Source organism: Lepisma saccharinum, chromosome 2, assembly GCF_977018435.1.
Source record: "Lepisma saccharinum chromosome 2, izLepSacc3.1, whole genome shotgun sequence".
NCBI lineage: Eukaryota > Metazoa > Arthropoda > Insecta > Zygentoma > Lepismatidae > Lepisma > Lepisma saccharinum.
In genome coordinates, this window is record NC_139230.1 from 180,722,945 (window position 1) to 180,742,604 (window position 19,660).

The 19,660-nt window shown below is 38.9% G+C and overlaps 1 protein-coding gene across 3 annotated transcripts in view; it reads right to left on the reverse strand.

Moving 5' to 3' along the window:
- LOC145984214 (structural maintenance of chromosomes protein 6-like) overlaps nt 1-19,660 on the reverse strand; it is a 231,437-nt gene that overhangs the window by 203,948 nt on the left and 7,829 nt on the right. For all 3 annotated transcript variants that reach the window (XM_083117767.1, XM_083117766.1, XM_083117765.1), the window contains exon 2: nt 6,512-6,654. In XM_083117767.1, coding sequence (XP_082973893.1) covers nt 6,512-6,640 — 129 coding nt within the window. In that variant the 5' untranslated portion in view covers nt 6,641-6,654. The remainder of the gene's footprint in view (nt 1-6,511; nt 6,655-19,660) is intronic.

A 19,660-nucleotide genomic window follows, 5' to 3' on the forward strand; every position in this document is an offset into this window, starting at 1 on the left:
CAACGCTTGGGTGCTGGTAAATATCATAAAAACAAGTAACTTTTCCCTATAAAGGTTATCTCGAAAGCGCTTAGTTTCTGCGCTATAAGTGCTTAAAATCTATCCTGTACGTATGCAAACCAACACAGCAAACGCTTGCTCTGACATAACTACCAGGGGCCCGTGGCAGGGTTGCCACTAGCGTTCCTCGTTAGGAGAGACGACTTGAAAGCAACAACTTGAGAGTCTTGCCTGAGCAAAATGCAAAACATTAATGATACTTGCGATGTTGTACAATCATTGACAGTATTTATAAACTGACCAAGACAAATAATGGGCAAACTGAAATTCAAGATTACTTACTCATTCTAAAATATCTCCTTAATTGATCGATTGATTTGGTTTATTTTAATTTGCTTCTCTGCCACCTTTGGCTAATCGTGAAGATGAGGATGATATGATGAAATAACAAATGACACCAATGTCTAGGCCAGGATTTAAACCCGAGACACCTGGCGCCTTAGCGATCTTTGCTAACATCACCACCACGGAGTGTTTCGTGTATTATGCAATATCAACATTGCAAGGGACACGTGAGATAGGGGAAATCCACGAACGAACAAATGTAAACATGATGTGTTTGCTGCCTCGTTCCGAACACGCTGACTGTAATGTTATTACAATGTATTTTAAAATTATTCCTATCTGTGCTAGCGTTATTACTAATCGTGTTCGTCTCATTAGGACTCCCCGATGGCGCAGTGGTAGCGTCGTCGCTTTGTAATCAGAAGGTCCCGGGTTCGATACCCTGTGGAGGCACAAAGTGGTTCGGATCCCACTTTAAACTGTAGGTCCAGTCCCAATTAGCCTTACTGTGCATAAAGTGGACTTAAAACACCCAATCAATCAATCATAAGGAAATAATTGCAAGGCTCTTTTAATTTAATGATTGAATAATTCATTGATCGATTGATTTGCTTTATCTTATTTCACTTTTTGTGCCACTTTTGGCTAAGTTGCGAAGCTGGGGATGAGTGATGTTATGATGAATGACACTCACAAACATTCATACCCAAGCCGGGATTTGAATCCTCTGGCATCGTAGCGCGATGTTCTAACCACACCGCTACGGGGGCCGACTTTCAATTTAATGAAAAACGTCGTTTAGACATGAATAAATTCACACATTAAAACTAGTGCTTATTAAGAACCAAAGCCAAGAAATGCATACTTATATCAAGCGCTGAACTGTAAAGGGCACTTGTATTGCACATTTGCACATTATTTACATTTGTTCGTTCGTGAATTTCCCCTATCTCACATGTCCCTTGCAATTGTTGATATTGCATGATACACGAAACACTCCGTGGAGATGTTGTTAGCAAAGATCGCTAAGGCGCCAGGTGTCTCGGGTTTAAATCCTGGCCTAGACATTGGTGTCATTTGTTATTTCATCATATCATCCTCATCTTCGCAATTAGCCAAAGGTGGCAGAGAAGCAAATTAAAATAAACCAAATCAATCGATCAATTATGGAGATATTTTAGAATGAGTAAGCAATATTGAATTTCAGTCTGCCCATTATTTGTCTTGGTCAGTTTATAAATACTGTCAATGATTGTACAACATCGCAAGTATAATTAATGTTTTGGATTTTGCTCAGGCAAGACTCTCAAGTTGTTGTTCTCAAGTCGTCTCTCCTAATGAGGAACGCTAGTGGCAACCCTGCCACGGGCCCCTGGTAGTTATGTCAGAGCAAGCGTTTGCTGTGTTGGGTTGCATACGTACAGGATAGATTTTAAGCGCTTATAGCGCAGAAACTAAGCGCTTTCGAGATAAACTTCATAGGGAAAAGTTACTTGTTTTTGTGATATCTACCAGCACCCAAGCGTTGTTGAAAGAGTTTTGCGACACCCTGTATATATACACATATATATATGTGTATGTATGTGTGTGTATATATATATATATATATATATATATATATATATATATATATATATTAGCGGGTAACAATATGTTATAAGCACATTCTTACTTTCCCAAGAAGCGCATGTGGGATGGCAAAACGGATCCGGATCCGAAAATTCTGGATCCGGATCCGAAAGTTCTGGATCCGGAACCAACCGGATCCGGATTTCGGATCCGCGAGGATCCGGATCTGGCCATCCCTAGTATAGTGGCATGCATGTCTGATATATAGGCCCTTTCCCATTGCCTGTGAAAAAAGTGTCTGTGTGGGGGAAGGGGTGTGGGGGGTAAAAGATGGATAATGGCAACATGGAAACAGTTGTTGAAGGTGGTATTATGGCTGTTGGTGTGGATGGCAACTGTGAAAGAGTTTTGGGTGGAAGAATTGTGATTATTGATCCTTAGGTTCAAGGGAGTGGAGGTTTTGCCCAGGTAGAAGTTCCCACAGATTTGGCAGATGAGGGTGTAAATCAGGTTGCATGAGTGGCAGGTGCCCTTGGGGTGAAGGGTGAAATCACCTGTGGCTGTGGGGATCAGGAGGGTGGGAAAGTGAGGAGTATGGGGCAGGTCTTGCACCTGGGTTTGTTGCACCTCAGCTCACAGGTCCAACTCAACCTAGCCAACCAATAACCCTTTCCCCTCTCTCCCGACACCACCCACCCTGTGCAGTAAACATTGGTGAAAGTACCTCACATTTGCTTCCTATCTTCTAACTTTCTCCAGCAACATTGTACCAACACTACAGTTAGTATTCTGTGTTCCTATGCTTCGTGAATATGTGCACCTCTTTCGTCTCCGATGACAATGTGACCTAGGTCACGAAATATCAACGTATTTCTTTTCCTGTGGTAAGTGTTTACTGTCTTCATCATTTGTATTTATCCACCCTTCAGGCACGTTTTCTCATCCTATTCATATATCTTGATCGCTTCTGTTCCATAAAATTCACCTGGACAAACCTAACCTAACCCAACCAGATCACCTGGATGTGTACTTGCACATCGAGGGAGGACACCTGACCACCTGTCCACATAAAACCCACCAACCACATGCAATACCTACACTTCTCCAGATCCCACCCATTCCACACCAAAAAAGCCATTCCATTCTCTCTGGCCCTCAGGGGACAGCACCTGGACACTTCACCCACCTCCCGCCAGAATTATAACCTCCGCCTACACCAAGCCCTGGTCAACCGTGGATATCCCTCCATCCTGGTCACCAAACAAATATCGCGAGCTGCCTCACACACCACTACCACCAAGAAACCTGCTACCACCAAACCACCTGCACTCATCACCCAATATCATCCCCACCTCAACAAAATCAGGCACACACTACACTCTCTTCTCCCAATTCTCCACAGTGATCCTGAAACCAAAAACATATTTCCCGACAAGCCCAGTGGTGTTTTCAAACGTCCCCCACCCTCCAAAACATCCTGGTCCACAACACTCCTTCACCACACAACCAATAACCCCCCCCCCCCCTGAACATAAATGGAACTGCCCTAGGTGTAAAACCTGCCCCATCCTCATCACCTCTCACACCTTTCAGGTGCACACGGCCGCTGGCAAACTTACCCTCCATTCCAAAGGGACCTGCCATGCCTCAAATCTGATCTACATCCTCACCTGCAACATCTGTGGTGATTTTTACCTGGGGGAAACATCAACTGCCCTTAACCTCCGCATCAATAACCACCACTCCTCCACCCACAACCTGGACTTCAGTGTCGAGGTCCACTCCAACCCCCACACCATCCGTTACGACGACTGCTTCCAGGTAGCAATCATCCATCTCCTACCCCAACCAGTCAACACTTCTGTTTGCAAAAGATGGGACAGAGCCTATATATCGGCCATGAGTGCAACCACTCCACCTGGCCTGAACAAGGCCAACCAGTAACGTGTCCACCTCATTCCACCCTCCCCCCTCCCAATTCAACCCATCCCACCCACTCACTGTTTTCGATGAGCCTGGTGACGAAACAGTGGGTTTTTTTTTTCATTTTACACACCGCCGCTTCTTCGATGGGGACCTGGCAACTCTGCTTGGCCCCAACTTCCGGTTCCGTCTCTTTCTTCTCACACCGAGGATGCTACGACAAAGTTAACGAAAATTCTGAATTTTTCCACTGTCCGGCGAGTGTTTCCTTTCTCCTTCTTTGATTTTTATTTAGCCCTTTTGGCCCTCCTTGCTTTTATCCATTTTTATATATATCATTTTGTGTGTGTGTGTGTGTGTGTGAGAGAGAGAGAGAGAGAGAGAGATTATTATTATTATTATTACATTTTATATGTATGCATTTCTGACAAGGGGTAATGAAAAAATTAACCCACCAAACGAAGCTCTGTTGCAACGATGCATCTCAACTTTACACTCCTTTTTTTAAATCAGTGACAATCGGTCAAATGTTTCAAATATAAGAAAAATAATAAGATAAGCTAAGAGTGAGGCAATCGTGTCGTCGTCATCTCCTCCCCTCCCCCCATGTTGAAAAATAGGATCATGCCTCCTCAACCACCTCTAAAACTAAGGGCTTTTATTGATTGATTTGCTTTATTTTACTTTGCTTCTTGTGCCACTTTTGGCTAATTTGCAAGGATGGGGATGAGTGATGATGTGATGAAATTTCTAAAACTAAGGGATCACTCTTCCCAAACTAACATTAAATCATATGTGAACACAAGAATAATTGGTGATTTACCAACCTTGGGCACGATGTCTAAAACTAACAGTAAAGCTGTAATGTAAAACCAATCTAGTCTCTTTTTGTCCTTTAACAATGAGAATTAAAATTAGTAAACAAAATGTAAGGAGAGAATAAAACTTACCAGTCCCTTGCTTTTATATCAGGCGATTGACTTCAGTACAGTGATATTCTGACGGGACTTTGCTTTCGATATATTAGGGTGGATCAAATGAAAACGGAACAGTGGATGTATTGGGTTCTATTTATGTGTGTGTGTGTGTGGTGACAACCCTGTGTAGAGGTAGAGCAGGAGGTAAAGAAGGAAATCCCTAGTGCATAATAGACTCACCCTAGATAGTCGTGCATGAGCACATGATATGCATAGGCAGTTGGGCAGCAGTATCGTCCGAGTAGCAATCAAGGCCAAACAGCCTGGCCTGTTGTCCTCTGGAGTGGTTTTGCTGCATGACAATGCACTGCCACATATGTCAGCTGTTACAAAGAACAAGTTGGCAATGTTTGGGTGGACAGTGTTGGAACACCCACTGTATAGCTCTGATATATTGCCATGCAACTTCCATACCTTTGGTCTGTTAAAAAAGGCATTGAAGGATCGGCGCTTCCACTCGGACAATGGAGTCATGGACAATGTTCACAACTGGTTTCGATCTCAGCCAAAGGAGTCCTACAAGCAGGGTATTCACCACTTGGTGAAAAAATGGGACAAGTGCTTGTGTAATTTAGGAGATTACATTTGAAATAAACCTTGTTGATTTCATTCTGTGGCCCCTGTTCCATTTTCATTTGATCCACCCTCAGTATATACTTTCGGCAATTATTTCTATAAAAAAAAATTAAAAATGCATAATTCTATTGCTTGGCGTGGAAGGAAATTCAAACCCATCACTACACGTTCCATAAAATAATTGCCATCATCTGTCATTCAAAGAAAATTATTACCCTGCCATGTTGCCTGTGCCAAAACACATCTACGGAAACCCAGTTATCCAGGTTGGGACAAACAAGTCTAAAGTTAGAAAGGAAAAGGGTGATTAGCTCAGGTATTTGAATTTCCAGGAAAATGCTATGTACGATGTCTGTGACACGTTGACCACTTTCATGGGCAATGACCTTTTTGAATGCGAGAAGTCTCTAAAGAGAAAGATGTCTGCAAACACCAAAGAAAGTACAAGGACTACCCACAGGTGTCTCATTGGCTTTAGGAACTATTGTTACATGAGACCGCATCTGTACGAACAAAGCCTGGTAAACTTCGAAGAGAAGTAAACAGAAGCAGCGAACTCCTAAGGGGATAATTTCACTTTAAGTATGAGTTTGATCAGCATATGGATCTTCGTGTCATGTACTTACTGTTCATGGGAACTTGAGTACAGGTTCATTTAACATATGCACAACTATTTTTCATTTTTCTTTTCAAAACCAAAGGTAAGTTGGAAAAGGTGAACAAACATTTGAAAAGAAACCAATTTTGGTTTTGGCTGCGCTTCTAGCAACTCAAAAAAAAATAGTATCAGCTAGTATCTGTGCCAAAAAATTCAAATGATACTTACCGATACCACTCGTATCGGCTGATACCAATACATTGGAGTCAGCATCAGCTCAGACCTATTAAAAAACTTCTTGAAATTTTACTTTCTGGCCAGTTCTCAACAAACATTGCAAATATGATCTCGAATTCAACTACCTGCCAGTAAACTTTTTCATGTTTCTTATTTATTATTATTCTCTGGAGAAAATATAAGAATGTGCTGAGCTGTTACAAATTAATTTCTTTTAATTAACACATACAAAAATCAAATGATGAAACTAGTACCCAATATAGGGGTAATGCATAAAATCACTTACACAAAACCTGTCACAATCTGAGGTTGATGGTTCAGGTTCACTAGAGCTTTTACGGGCCTTGTGCCTTTGACTAAATTCAGCTTCATCCTCACTGGTACGCTTCTTTGGGGGCAACCTTCCTGAAGACATTTTTGTGGACTGCACTGTAATAAATATAATAAATCTTACTATTAATTTGCTAAGTTTAGTAGAGAGTATTTCTTTTCCACATAAATTAAACAATCTAACTCCTTTTCCCACATAAATCAAACAATATAACACTCTTTGTTATTAGAATGTGAGAATACAATGAAAGCCCCTGTTCAAGGCTAACATTTTTCACACAGCTCTCCTACTATCCACGTCAAAAATATTCAGCCCTTGTGTGTGCTTGTAAAATTGTGGGAGGAAAAAATTTACATATACCTTATTTGAAAGCTTCAAATATAAATTTTTTAATAAGCATTATCTGGAAATTAGCTAATCTAAACACTATTTCCTTATTATAACGAAAAGTTCACTGAAAATGTAGTTTTCTCTTCCAATTTTCATGAATGGGTAACTTAACACCATACAGTTCATAATCAACTGAATATATATCGAGATTTTGTGTACCTGGATTGATTGGGTTTATTTTACTTCACTTGTGCCACTACTGGCTAACTTGCGAAGATGAGGGTGAGTGATGATATGATGAAATTGATGAATCAGACATTCACAAAAATCCATGCACCAGCCATAATTTGAACCCAGGACCCCCGGCGTCGTAGCATGATGTGTTAAATTACTCCACTCAAGGGGGTACCTTGTGTACTTGAAATTTGATTATTCTTGCACCTCTGTGGAAAAATTCAAATGCAGATCTTTACTTGATGCTTAGAAAATGGATATTTTAGGTAAACATGTAAACTTGAAATGCATATAAATAAAACAACCTAACTCACATCAAGACATTACAATGTGAGAATACACTGAAAGCCCCAATTGAAATTACAAAACACTGTTGATATAACATGTCATTGAAATCCAATAGTTTGACTTGTGTACCTCAAATATGGCCAGAGATATTATAATATGGTTAGCAGGTGCATGACATATGTCAGTGTGTGGCCAATCAGAGATTCCACACGTTGCAGGCAACTTCCACAGCATTGCCACTTTGCTAAACAGTGTAAGGGAATTGTGGAAGTGCATTATGTTGGTCCAATCCAAACTATTGTCGCAACATAAAATAATAAATAGAGGGCCTCCCCGATGGCACAGTGGTAGCGTCATCGCCTTTTAATTAAGGGGTCCCGGGTTTGATACCCGGTGGAGGCTCATAGTGGTTCGGATCCCACTTTAAACTGTAGGTCCAGTCTCAATTAGCCTTACTGTGCATAAATTGGACTTAAAACACAAAATCAACAATAATAAATAGAATATTTGTTATGTTCCAAATGGAAGCCATATTCTGATGTACTGCAATTTGTCACATTTTTATAGCTTTTTCCTGTGTATAAACATTGTCTCCCTTCAATCAAGGGGAGCTAGGTCTGATACTGGCGGAAGCACAAAGTGGTTCATATCCCACATTAAACTGTAGGTCCAATCACGAATAGCCTACCTGTGTATAAAGTGAACTTGAAACAACAACTCAACTCAATTTTACATGAACATAATTTTCTCCATATCATTTTAAGTCATATATTTTAAATAACTAGATTGAGTGCAGCAATTAGGATGATTTGAATGAAGTCGATGAGAGATCTTACCAAACATTCAAAGCCATGGCCTGTGGTTTCACAGTCTTCTCTGTATACAAAGCATGCTGTGTACAATAATTTCATAACAAAGGAAAACAGAAGGAAAAGTGCATAACAGTGATTCCAAAGCATACAAATTACATTTAAAAAATTGTCCATGAGATGCCTTCTCATCAAACAACATTTTATCTTGAACAAAGATGCATCTAAATTGCGTGTTATCTCGCAAAATTTACTTAATCACTGTGTGAAGTATAGGTGGTGAATTCAACATTTAATGTGCCCGACCCTGTGGCCGAGTGGTTAGCACATTGCGATGCGATGCCAAGGGTCCCAGGTTTGAATCCCTGTCGGGCTTCGTTGTTTGTGAATGTCCATTCATCAATTTCATCACTCATCCCCATCTTCGCAAATTAGCCAAGAGGCACAAAACGCAAAGTAAAATAAACTAAATCAAATCAAATCAACATTTAATGTGTTGCTATATCCAACCTGATATATTGTTTTCATATCTTGGTCTGTTTCACAGCTGCAACTCTTGTAATAAGCAAGGAGTTGGGAGTTGATTAAGAGAGAGAGGGGGACTAAAAACATTAACACATTTTCAATAAATAAGAGCGAAAGGTAAAAATGTAAAATGCTATTCATAATGGCTCCTGTAGAACAGGATAATTAGAATGAAAGTCCTGTATCTTTCTTCTCACTACACCTTGCATACCTGTGCTAACGGACACTGTGTACTTGACACTTTGGTTTATGTTGTGAGCACCCATTTGTTTCTCTTGGTTGAAGTATGTCTTGGCACTATCATTTCTTTTGCACCACTATGATACCTTGCCATTTTCATGCAGCAAAATTATCTCTTCACTGAACCAGTATCACTTAATACTGTGTGCACAAACAAACACGTGACATTGTGAGAGATGGACTGCCTGGATAGAAGGCACACAAAGGTTGTTATTGGTGTATGAAAGTTCAGGCAATAATTCATGGCATGAACGTCAACACAGGAGTGACAAAAGAAAATTACAACATATCTACAATGCTTTCCTGGGCACAACACTTTGTTTTGGCTCATATCTAGTGTCAAAGCTGCTGGGACACAGAGCTTAAAGGGCAAGCGGTGGTGATGCTTGACAAAAAAGTTCACTTGCTCCGTGTGCATTATTAGTATTGGGACAAACTGCATGGGAACTGGTTGCCAAGAAAAACAATTCTGTCTGTTTTCGATTCACACAATGTGCAAGAATGAGACATGGAAATTTGATTTTTATTCCACTGTCATAATTTTGATGTGCATTGTATGATCATTACCGAGATTCCAACATCATAATTAAGCATTAATTGTGGCTGTTCCACAGATGACAGCACCATTACACATGGCTGAGATTTCTCCACATGAACAAGCTTCTCTCACAAAAAAAAATTACGACAGGTTTACAAGAAGCTACACATAACTGAATTTGACTTACATTTAAAAAAAAAAACAAGAAAAACTACATATTTGTTTGAATAGAGAACAGACAAGAGTATGTCTTTGTCTTCTTTTGTCTAAAAGCAGATACTTCTGGCTTTCCAATGAGGTACAACTAGAGTAGGAAGTGGTTGGAAAAAAAACGGGAGTTTTTTTTTGTGGCTTTCTTGGTTGGTTTTTTTTTTTTCACAAAAGTGTCTCAAATCAATGAAAATACACGAGTTGGTAGTATTTTTCCTCTTCCATGGTTTTCGTTTATCTCCCTACTGTAAAATACACTAATTTCTAAATACAAAATACAATTTACAATATGAAATTCGTAGCTAGACAAAAACAGTGTTTTCAAGAAAGCCGGCTTTTTTGAATGGGCGGTTCTTTCCAAGTGTTATCTTCATATTTCAGTAGGCCTATTAAATATAACTATGTAGTATAAGCATATTCACATAAATAGAGTAGTTTTGTGTGGGTTTTTAATAGAAGCTAGCCTCCCCTATGGTGCAGTGGTAGCATCCTTGCATTGTAATCAATGGGTCCCGGGTTCGATACCCAGTGGAGGCACATAGTGGTTCGGATTCCACTTTAAACTGTAGGTCCAGTCCCGATTAGCCTTACTGTGCATCAAGTGGACTTCAAACAGCAAATTAATCAATCAATCAATTTTAATAGAACCAAATAGTATGATTAGTATGATATGATTTTCAATGATTGAATTTGTTATACGAAGCAAAAAGAAAATACTGCTCTACCTTTTGAAAATCTAGTATCAAATCTCTCGACATTAAATTGTGTGTTCAGTAATATATATGTGTATTCTGGCTTTCCAGTACATCATGTATAATTTGGTTAAATGGCCGCTAAACCTGGTCACGGAACAACTAGCAATGTAGCCATTTTGGCTGCTTATTGCAGTGGTTCTCGAACTTTGTGAGACCACAGCCCAACAAATTTATTTCTTACAAGTCGATGCCCTGATCCCAACAATTTCACTCATAAATACATTTCTGATCTTTAAAGTTTATATGGAAATCAAATATAAAATTAGTTTTAAATTTGTCGTCAACCCCTGGGTGCAATGGAACTTTTGCGGCCCGACGGTTGAAAAACCCTGTTACTAAAACTGAAGTAGAAGCAAATAGGACTGGCTGCAAATGGAAAAAAAAAACTATAAAATAAATATGGAGTGGACCTACAGTTTGAAATGAGATCCGGATCACTCTACCTCCACTGAGGATTATTACAAGGCAACAGCATTACTATATTCCACTCCATAGGCCCATTCATGATTATAAAAGAAACATTCTATCAAACAGCAGGCCTTATCCATAAATAGTACTTGCAATTGATCTCTGTGATCTACAGGCTAGATGAATTCTTAAATCTCTGATGAAGTAGCTAACAATGTTGTTAAGTAGAGAGAATATTCAGACCGAAGCAACACATGACAGTGCGGGGAGAAGGGGTCACATTGAAGTGACAAGTGACATGGGCACCTTCAGTCTGTAAGCAAGCATCCACCACGCATGCACAAACAATACCGAGGTAACATGATGCGTACCATTGAAGGAGCTTTCAGACTGAAGTCACAGATGATAAGCGACACAGACTTCTTCTGTATAAAGCAAAAGATTCACATTGCACGCCATTGAGAAAACAGTATCGTCCGAACAACATGCAAGGGACATGTTTAGCTCATTGTCACATTTCAATTCAAAAGGTTGAATGGATTACTGCTTCCAAGTGACACAAGTCACTTGTTTCGGTCTGAAAATTCCCCGAGAAAACGGTACAGGCCAAGTGACAAGCGACATTTACAGCTTATGTTCCTTAAGTTCGAAAGGTTGCATTTACTCCTAAGGGTTGGTTTCCAAGAGCCATGTGTCGCTTCAGTCTCGAAGCTCTGTTAAACAGGATATACACACACATTCACGTAATACGTATACTTCTGCATATGTGTTGTAAAAATGTGAACAGTAAAGATTTTTAATTCTCCCGAAATATAGAATATTTTGATACTAACATTTGTTTCATATTTTATGACATCAACATTTAAATTGAGACACAAACATGTAAAAGCCTGTTTTAAGTCAATTTCATGGTCAGATGTGCTCATTAGGATTTCACATTTAGTTTTAACCCTAGCTTACCCATGTTATACGAGAGACTTACATACCAGGGGGTGGCTCACAGGCCACACTTTCTTTTATCACTAAATTTCAAGAAACCATTTTAGAGTTGAATCACTGCTTCGTTTCTTGATTATGTATGTGCAGTTATTTATTAATTATAATAATTACAAAAATTACTATCAATAATAAAAAATATTAACCAATTATTTCTTGAGTCTCACATATATTTTATCATTCACTAAAACTCAGACTATCCGTAATAATTTTTATTAAAGTTTTATAGTTTGCAGAAATGCAGTTGTTTATTAAATATGATAATTAAAATAATTACCAACATAACCAACCAATTGTACACTGGCATGAGTGTCTCGAATGACACACATTCAAAGATGGCACCTGATATGCCCACCAAGTGCATTTTACCTCTTTATTACATTAAGTACATTTATGTTCTTATAAACAGAAGTAATAAAGAAAAATTTTCTAAACATCCTAGGAATCGAATGTAATTTATTTTCAAACAGTTGTAAAATATAAATAATAGAGGTTTTGTGCCTGCAATCCCGCACCCTGTCCCTCGGTAAGCTAGGGTTAAAATTGTATCTGAACCACTATGTAATGTTTGTCCAATGGGATTGGACAATATCTGCCTCTTTACTGCTACATCATGTAAATTTATTTTAGCTAGTTGCAAAATATGTCACTACAAACCTGTAAACTCAAAACAGTAACTTCCAGTGAAGTAGGTTAGCAGTAATTGGTAAAAAGCCAAAAAAGCCAAAAATTTCCGGATTTTTTACAAGAACGCTGGCTATTTATCGAAAAAAAAAACGTCCCTTCAAATAAGCCAGCTTTTTGCAACTCTAGGTATAACTGACAGTAACAGTTTACTATATCGGAAACACATTAAAATCGAATATTTCGTGTTTCGCATGGTTCGTACATACCAATTGTGTATTGCGGAACACAGTTCAAGGTGCCATTATGCTTTTTACACGAAAAAAACAACACAATTTTGCACATAGAGAGTAATTTCTTTGACTCCTTTCTTCGCTTCCATAACACAGAATATGGCAAGCAAATCAATGTGCATGCAGTGTTTCCTTCCTCCTTCACCGAAAAATACCTACTATCGTGTTAGTCACTTGTGCAAATTGTACATTATGCAAGGGTAGCTGACGGATAGCCCCATGAACCATTATGCACAGTAGCTGACCAATAGCCCCACAAACTATTCACAGATAGCCCCACGAACTATTTCCGATAAGGTTAGTTTACGTTAGGCAAGCATAGTAAAAAAGGGGGGTCTGATACACTGACAGTGGCTTATGTCATCAAACGTATGCAGCATCTGGTTGTCATAGGGCAAGCAAATCAAAGCAATGACAATTGTGCATTTTCTAAGTGGCCAAAGTGCGACACACAAATGTGGACAGGAAGAAGTGGCATGTAGCTGAAATCTGGTACAGTTGCAATGCAGCTGTGTTAGGGCAGTTCTAGGTTAAAGATTGCAGCTCTCATACAGTCTCCCACAGACTGCGATGTAGCCTACGTGTAGTAATCAGATTTTTGCATGTTCAGAATTTGGCACAGAGCCACAAGCAATCATGTGAGGTGTGCATACCGGACGTTGTGAGTGATAGTATGGTCAGACGATTCACAGAAGGCCAATCGAATGTGCACAACCCCCATACTGCTGAATACAGGCGGGCCCTTTGCATTACTTCAGGTGAGAGATCTTGGACCACTCCCTCTACAGCCCTGGCCTTGCCATGTACTGACTTTCATCTGTTTGTTCAACTGAAGAGGTTTCTGGCAGGACAAGGATTTGACAGCTACACTGCGGTAGAGATAGTTCCAGTATTTGGTGTCAGACACATATACCATTGGCATACAAAAATTTAGTGCCATGCTGTGACAAATGCCAGAACAACGGTGGTGATTATGTCAAAAATTAGGTTAGGTCTCACTGTTACTAATGCAATAATTTACCATAAGTGGAGAGGCACCCAAAAATTTTAAATCAATCCATCTCACGTGACCGATACTGATATATTATAGCACCAAAAATTGGCATTATTATTTTTTTAACTTGATAGTGTTACATTTCCCAAAATTCGCATTTTTGTTTTAGAACATTTTTCTGCCAAATATACCAAAACTTAATACTTCCATTGTGCTTTTAAACCATCATTTTAAATTGTAGGTCACATAGTCTATGTATTCTCATGACAGTTTGATATGTTGGAACAGATTTTTGTGCTTAGCAACAAGCCATGAAGGCATCTAGGGGGTGTGGAGTTAGGGCCCCACACTTTCTTGATCATGGCCGAAGGTGGGGGTGATGTGATCAGCAAAATGCCCCTGACTAACATTACCCCCCAAAGTTTCCTCCAGGTACCCACTTGATACGATGCTGTGTGAGCGCCAGAGCAGTTTGAACAAGTTGAAAATATCCCAGTTCTCCCCCATAGGGGATCGACACCAGGTCTCTAGCATGATAGTCACATGCCCTAACGACTGAGCTCCATTATTTCTCGTTCGACAAATGCCGATGGTGCGCACTTAGCTTGGTAATTCATAACACATTTTGCGCTACAAATACTGAAGATGCGGCTCCTGTGTAACAGTAGATACACACTCGACCTCCTGTTAGAACCCTGCCACTTTGTTCTGTGATGCAAATTGTTTTGATAGAAGTTGAAAAAATCGTGGGAAATACAAAATTTAATGTGGCTGTCAGAATTATTCCATGTATAACAAGCATTATACTTTACTCTTGAATAGAATGTTGGAAAACTTGCATCTTCTATGTACACAAATATGGCACATTTTGTTTCTTTAAGCCTGGAAAATACAAGAATGTTGGATTTCATGGAATTTTTCGTTGTTTTAGGACATTTTTTTAAAAAAAAAATATCTAAAAATGCCAACAATTCACATTTTATGCCAAATTGGCATTATTTCGATATTTCGAAAGGACAAAAAATGTGTCCAGACATCACTGCACATTCAAAAACACAACTTTGTAGCAATTAACATTTTTCACGGTTTTCGCATTTGCAAAAAAATCAATGTCCCTACTAATTGGAAATTACTTTCTGGGCACCCCTCGTATAAATCAGTAGATGAAAAGTGAAAATTTAGCAGGGCTAGCAGAGAAAAGTCAATTCTTGAAGAAAGTTATATGCTTTTATGATTGAATGATTCAAGTACATATGAGATTAAAATATTTACATATTTATTATTAGGATTGATTTCATAATATTGGACATTAATTTCACTCAGTGAGATATTTTTAAAAATAATAAAAAAATTCAATCAAGACAAAAGTCCCTAACTTTCTTTGACACCTCAAATTCCCTGACTTCTCCCGGTTATCCAGGTCTGTCGCCACCCTGTTTTAGCGCATTTTCTGACAAATACCTGAAATTGTAAGTCACATGGCCTATGCCTCTTCATGAGAGTTTTATATCTTCAAAGTTATTTTCCATACCACCTTTCTAATTTTAAGGTAAGGGTTTTAGATGAAGGAACTTTCCCCGTATATATACTGAAGGGTGCAAATGACCATAAGTGACTATGCACTATGACGATTCTCATTCATTATGCAGTGTTTCAAGAACACAAGAAATACAAGTGAACAACATTCATCTGATACAATTTTTTTTTTTAAAAAAAATTTCAGATTTTTTTGCGAAGAAAACTGAAATGTTTCGTGGCACTATCCATCCCGGAATCAGTGGGAAATTTAAACTAAAAAATTATTTTCGTTTGAACATGTCCGAACATCTCAATCGAGCCGATTGAAAACCCTGTGTCCACTCAACGCCAACCCCATCTTACAAATTTATTTAATGTAGCATACTATGTTGCTAAACATGGGAAGCCATTTGAAGACTTTGTAGATCTGCTGTGTTTGGCAGGAAAATTAAGTGTGAGTGTTCTACCTAAGTATGGCAATGAAAAGCAATGAGGAGAATTTATTCATTTCATAGCTGAAACTTCGAAGTTAGATCTAGTGGAGAAAATAAAGAAAATTACATACATCAGCCTTCTGATGGATGAATCCACAGATAGATCATCAGTCGAGCATTCAAATGTGTACGTATGTTCGATACGTGGATGCAAATTATGGTCACATCAAAGAGGACCTTTTAGGAGTAATAGAGCTCACAAACTCTACTTCTGCTGGTTACTTCACAGCCATAAATGATTACTTTGATAAGGCAATAGGTTCAAATAAATACAGAAACAAGTATTACTGATGGTGTAGCAAATATGGCCAGGCACAAATCAGGATTGGTTGTGCAAATGAAAGCTAATTGTAATAAAATGATAACTATTCACTGCCTTGCACATCGTTTGCAGTTAGCAGTGTTGGAGTTAAATATCGTAGAGCATTTGATTCCATGATTAGGAATATTTTTCAGTTTTATCATGGCTCTGCTAAAGACTTCACCTCTTGAGAGAACCGGCAGAAGTTATAGGAGAAGAAATTCTAAAACTGAGTGGTATCCACACTATTAGGGAGTTAGCCAATAAAGAAAGTGCTGTAAGAGATCTCTTGAAATCATGGAAAGCTGTTGTGACCAATCTTGAACAGGTGCTCCATAGAAAAGACAATGATGGCCCTAAAGCTAAGGGTTTGCTGAAAAGTTTGAAGCAATTTAAATTTGTTAAGCTTCTGTACTTCCTTTTGGATTTTTACAGGAAATTGAACCCTTTAAGCGTGGCACTACAAAATAAGAATCTTTTGATTTCATCTTTGAAAATAAGAATTGAACCCTGTATTTCAGTTTCGGCTGACCTGGAATCTAATGTTGGACCTAGCGAACAAGATTTTTTGGACCATGTATCCATTTCAGGGAAGATCTGGGATGTGCAGCTCACAAACATTCAAAATGGAGAGCAAGAGTTTCAGACTGTTAAGAGGAAACGTAATTAACAATGCGAAGGTGTACATCACAGAAAGATTGCAATCTATATCAACAGATGTGATTGCATCTCTGCATGTTTTCGACACCTTGGGTTGGCCTCCCAAAGAAAATATTCTTCAGTTTGGGATAGAAGAAATAAAGAAGCCCTACATATACTTGAACCCGAGCCCATATAATGAGAAAATGGATGTTCTGTTAGCAGAGTGCACAGAATACAAACTTTTGTTTTCTTCTCTGACTTTGAATCCGACACTGGAGAATATTCACAGTGAGGGGTGTTCAGCAAGATTCCCAAATTTGTTCCAGATTTTGACATTTTCTGCTGTTCTACGAGTGAGCACAGCTTCATGCGAGAGAGGTTTCAGGTGTCACAACGGACTCAAGAATACTTACATGAACTCTCTGACGACTGAGACACTGGATTGCTCCCAGTTTCCGTAAATGGACCCCCCCCCCCCCCCTCTGTCAGTGTTCGGCTCAGCAGCTGCGATTGATAAGTGGTACTTCAGTGTAGAATGACAGCGCTACACAAACATTAATTTCTAAGGCATGTTATTTTTAATAATTGCTTATATTTTTATTATTTATCAATATAAAATAGTGGCGACCGAAGACTTGAGTCCAGCGACTGGCTTCAAACTTGAAATTTCATGCCCTGCTACAGGAACTTATTACTGTTAAGTAGTTTCTTCTGTAAAAATGAAGAAATGTGACCGAAGCATAGTAAATTAGTTACCAGTAGATCTACTTGGGACCTTTGTGATCGGTAAGAGAACTGAAATTTATATTTTCAGTACTCCTCGTTTAAATAGATATGCTAATATGAACTGGTCCCAGTGTTCAAAGTAAAATTCAAAATCATCCGAGCAACCTCTACAGGGGATTGAACCCGAGGCTAATTCATTGCAAGTGTTACTACTCTGTCAGAAGGAATTTCCTAACAGGAAAAAAGAAATAACAAAATTCACGATTATTCTTTAACAGTCAAATACTTTTCAGAGGCTTTCCTACACATCCCCGATGTACGGGTAACGTCGCCATCTTGTAGGGGCCAGCTCCCGTGGCAGAGTGGCTAGCATATCAGGCTGCGAGACCAGGGTTCCCGGGTTCGAACCATGGCTTGGGCATTGACGTTTGTGACGTCTATTCATCAATATCATCATATCATCACTCATCCCCATCTTCGCAAATTAGCCAAAAGTGGCACAAGATGCAAAGTGAAATAAATCATATCAAATGAAATCAAACCTTGTAGGGGTCTCGGGTTAGATATCCGGTTCGGATCCCAATTCAAACTGTTGGCCCAGTTCCGATTAGCCTGCTTACCTGTGCATAACATGGATTAAAGAAAAAACCAAAACAGAGGTAACACCATAGATAAAGACAAAAATCAATTAGCCCCCCTTGATATGTAAATTATGAATATTTTCACCACCGTAGCCGAGCATGTACAGCGGTCGAGTAACGATCTATCCACCGAAGGTTTTGGATAGGAGCCTTAATTTGGACATCCTACATCTGTTAATCTTTCATCCTCCTCTTAGCCACAATAAGGGAAAGAGAAGTACTCAAAATAAAAGAAAGGAAAATACTGACGTCCCTTTCATATATATAGAGTTCGTAGTGACGCCACATTTTGCCAAATTAAAATTTTGACCTTTTATGCATGCGATATTTGTCGTATGTCATAGTATGACATTTTGTCATACCAATTTTCAATCTCTCATACATTCAACAAATGGAGAGGATGCATAAAAGAGGGTCCAAGTTTATCCGACAAAATGTACCGGACAAGTTTTTTCAATGCTCTTTCACAAGATCGGGTTAATTGTATTATCCCTTCCGAATTTGTCACATGCATAAAATGGTCTTAACAGTTAGGCGGAACCTTTGACCACTTAAAGATTAAAGGGGTCAATTTCACTTTCATTACGCCCTCCCTTCAAAATTCGACAGGAAGGCATGCTGTGCGAACAGATAAGCACCATGGGTGTTCAGATGAGCATCATTCCTTGGCACGGTTAAAACTCTTGCTCGCTTGCCAAGCAAAGGATAAGATAATAAGGGAAGAGGTGGTTGCTTTCGGGCTAGGTTTTTGTTTCCATGTTAAGAAGCGATAAATTGTTATAAGACATTTCTACTCTATTTGTACAATTCATAACATACAAATTATCTAATCTGTTGTTAAGGAAAGTAGTAATAACTTTGAAACCACAGAATGTTTCCATTGGATATTTAGTTTCAGACAGGGGTGCCTCCCCACTCTCAATGCTAATGGTTTGTCACCCCATATCAAGTCATGGGGATGGGGCAGATGGCCAAATTATGCATGCAACTATGCATTAAAAACAGGCAAAATATGCACCATAAATTTTAAAAAAGTGTCCAACACAATCCCACTTCCCGGTTAGCATGCTAGACCACATAAGTCGAGGATTCCCGCCCATAGACACACATTTCCAGCATAGTTGGCTAATGAAATGACCAGCATTGAAAGTAGAAAAAAATATGCATTTCTCTCATTTGTATTATTACGGATATAGACTGTTAAAAAGCAGAAATTTATGACTAAGCCCCTCGACAGGTTAGGTTTGCAACAGGTTTTATGTATTAATCCACGCGAAAATGGTGCTCAGCATTTTGCATGCCACTATTGCCTCAACTGTCGATCTTTCATATCACAGTGAGAAAATGGCAGCATTGCAGGGGAACTATGCTCTGTGCGCACGTTTGAGTCTATTTATGTGAAAAGTTTCTGCAAACTTAGTTGCTTGGACTTATGAATAAGCAGATCATTATGTATTTGTTATTAACAGCTAAACGGCAGTAAAAATACCCTCCCTTACATCAAAAATATTAATCAAGTTTCACAGTTATCCATAATA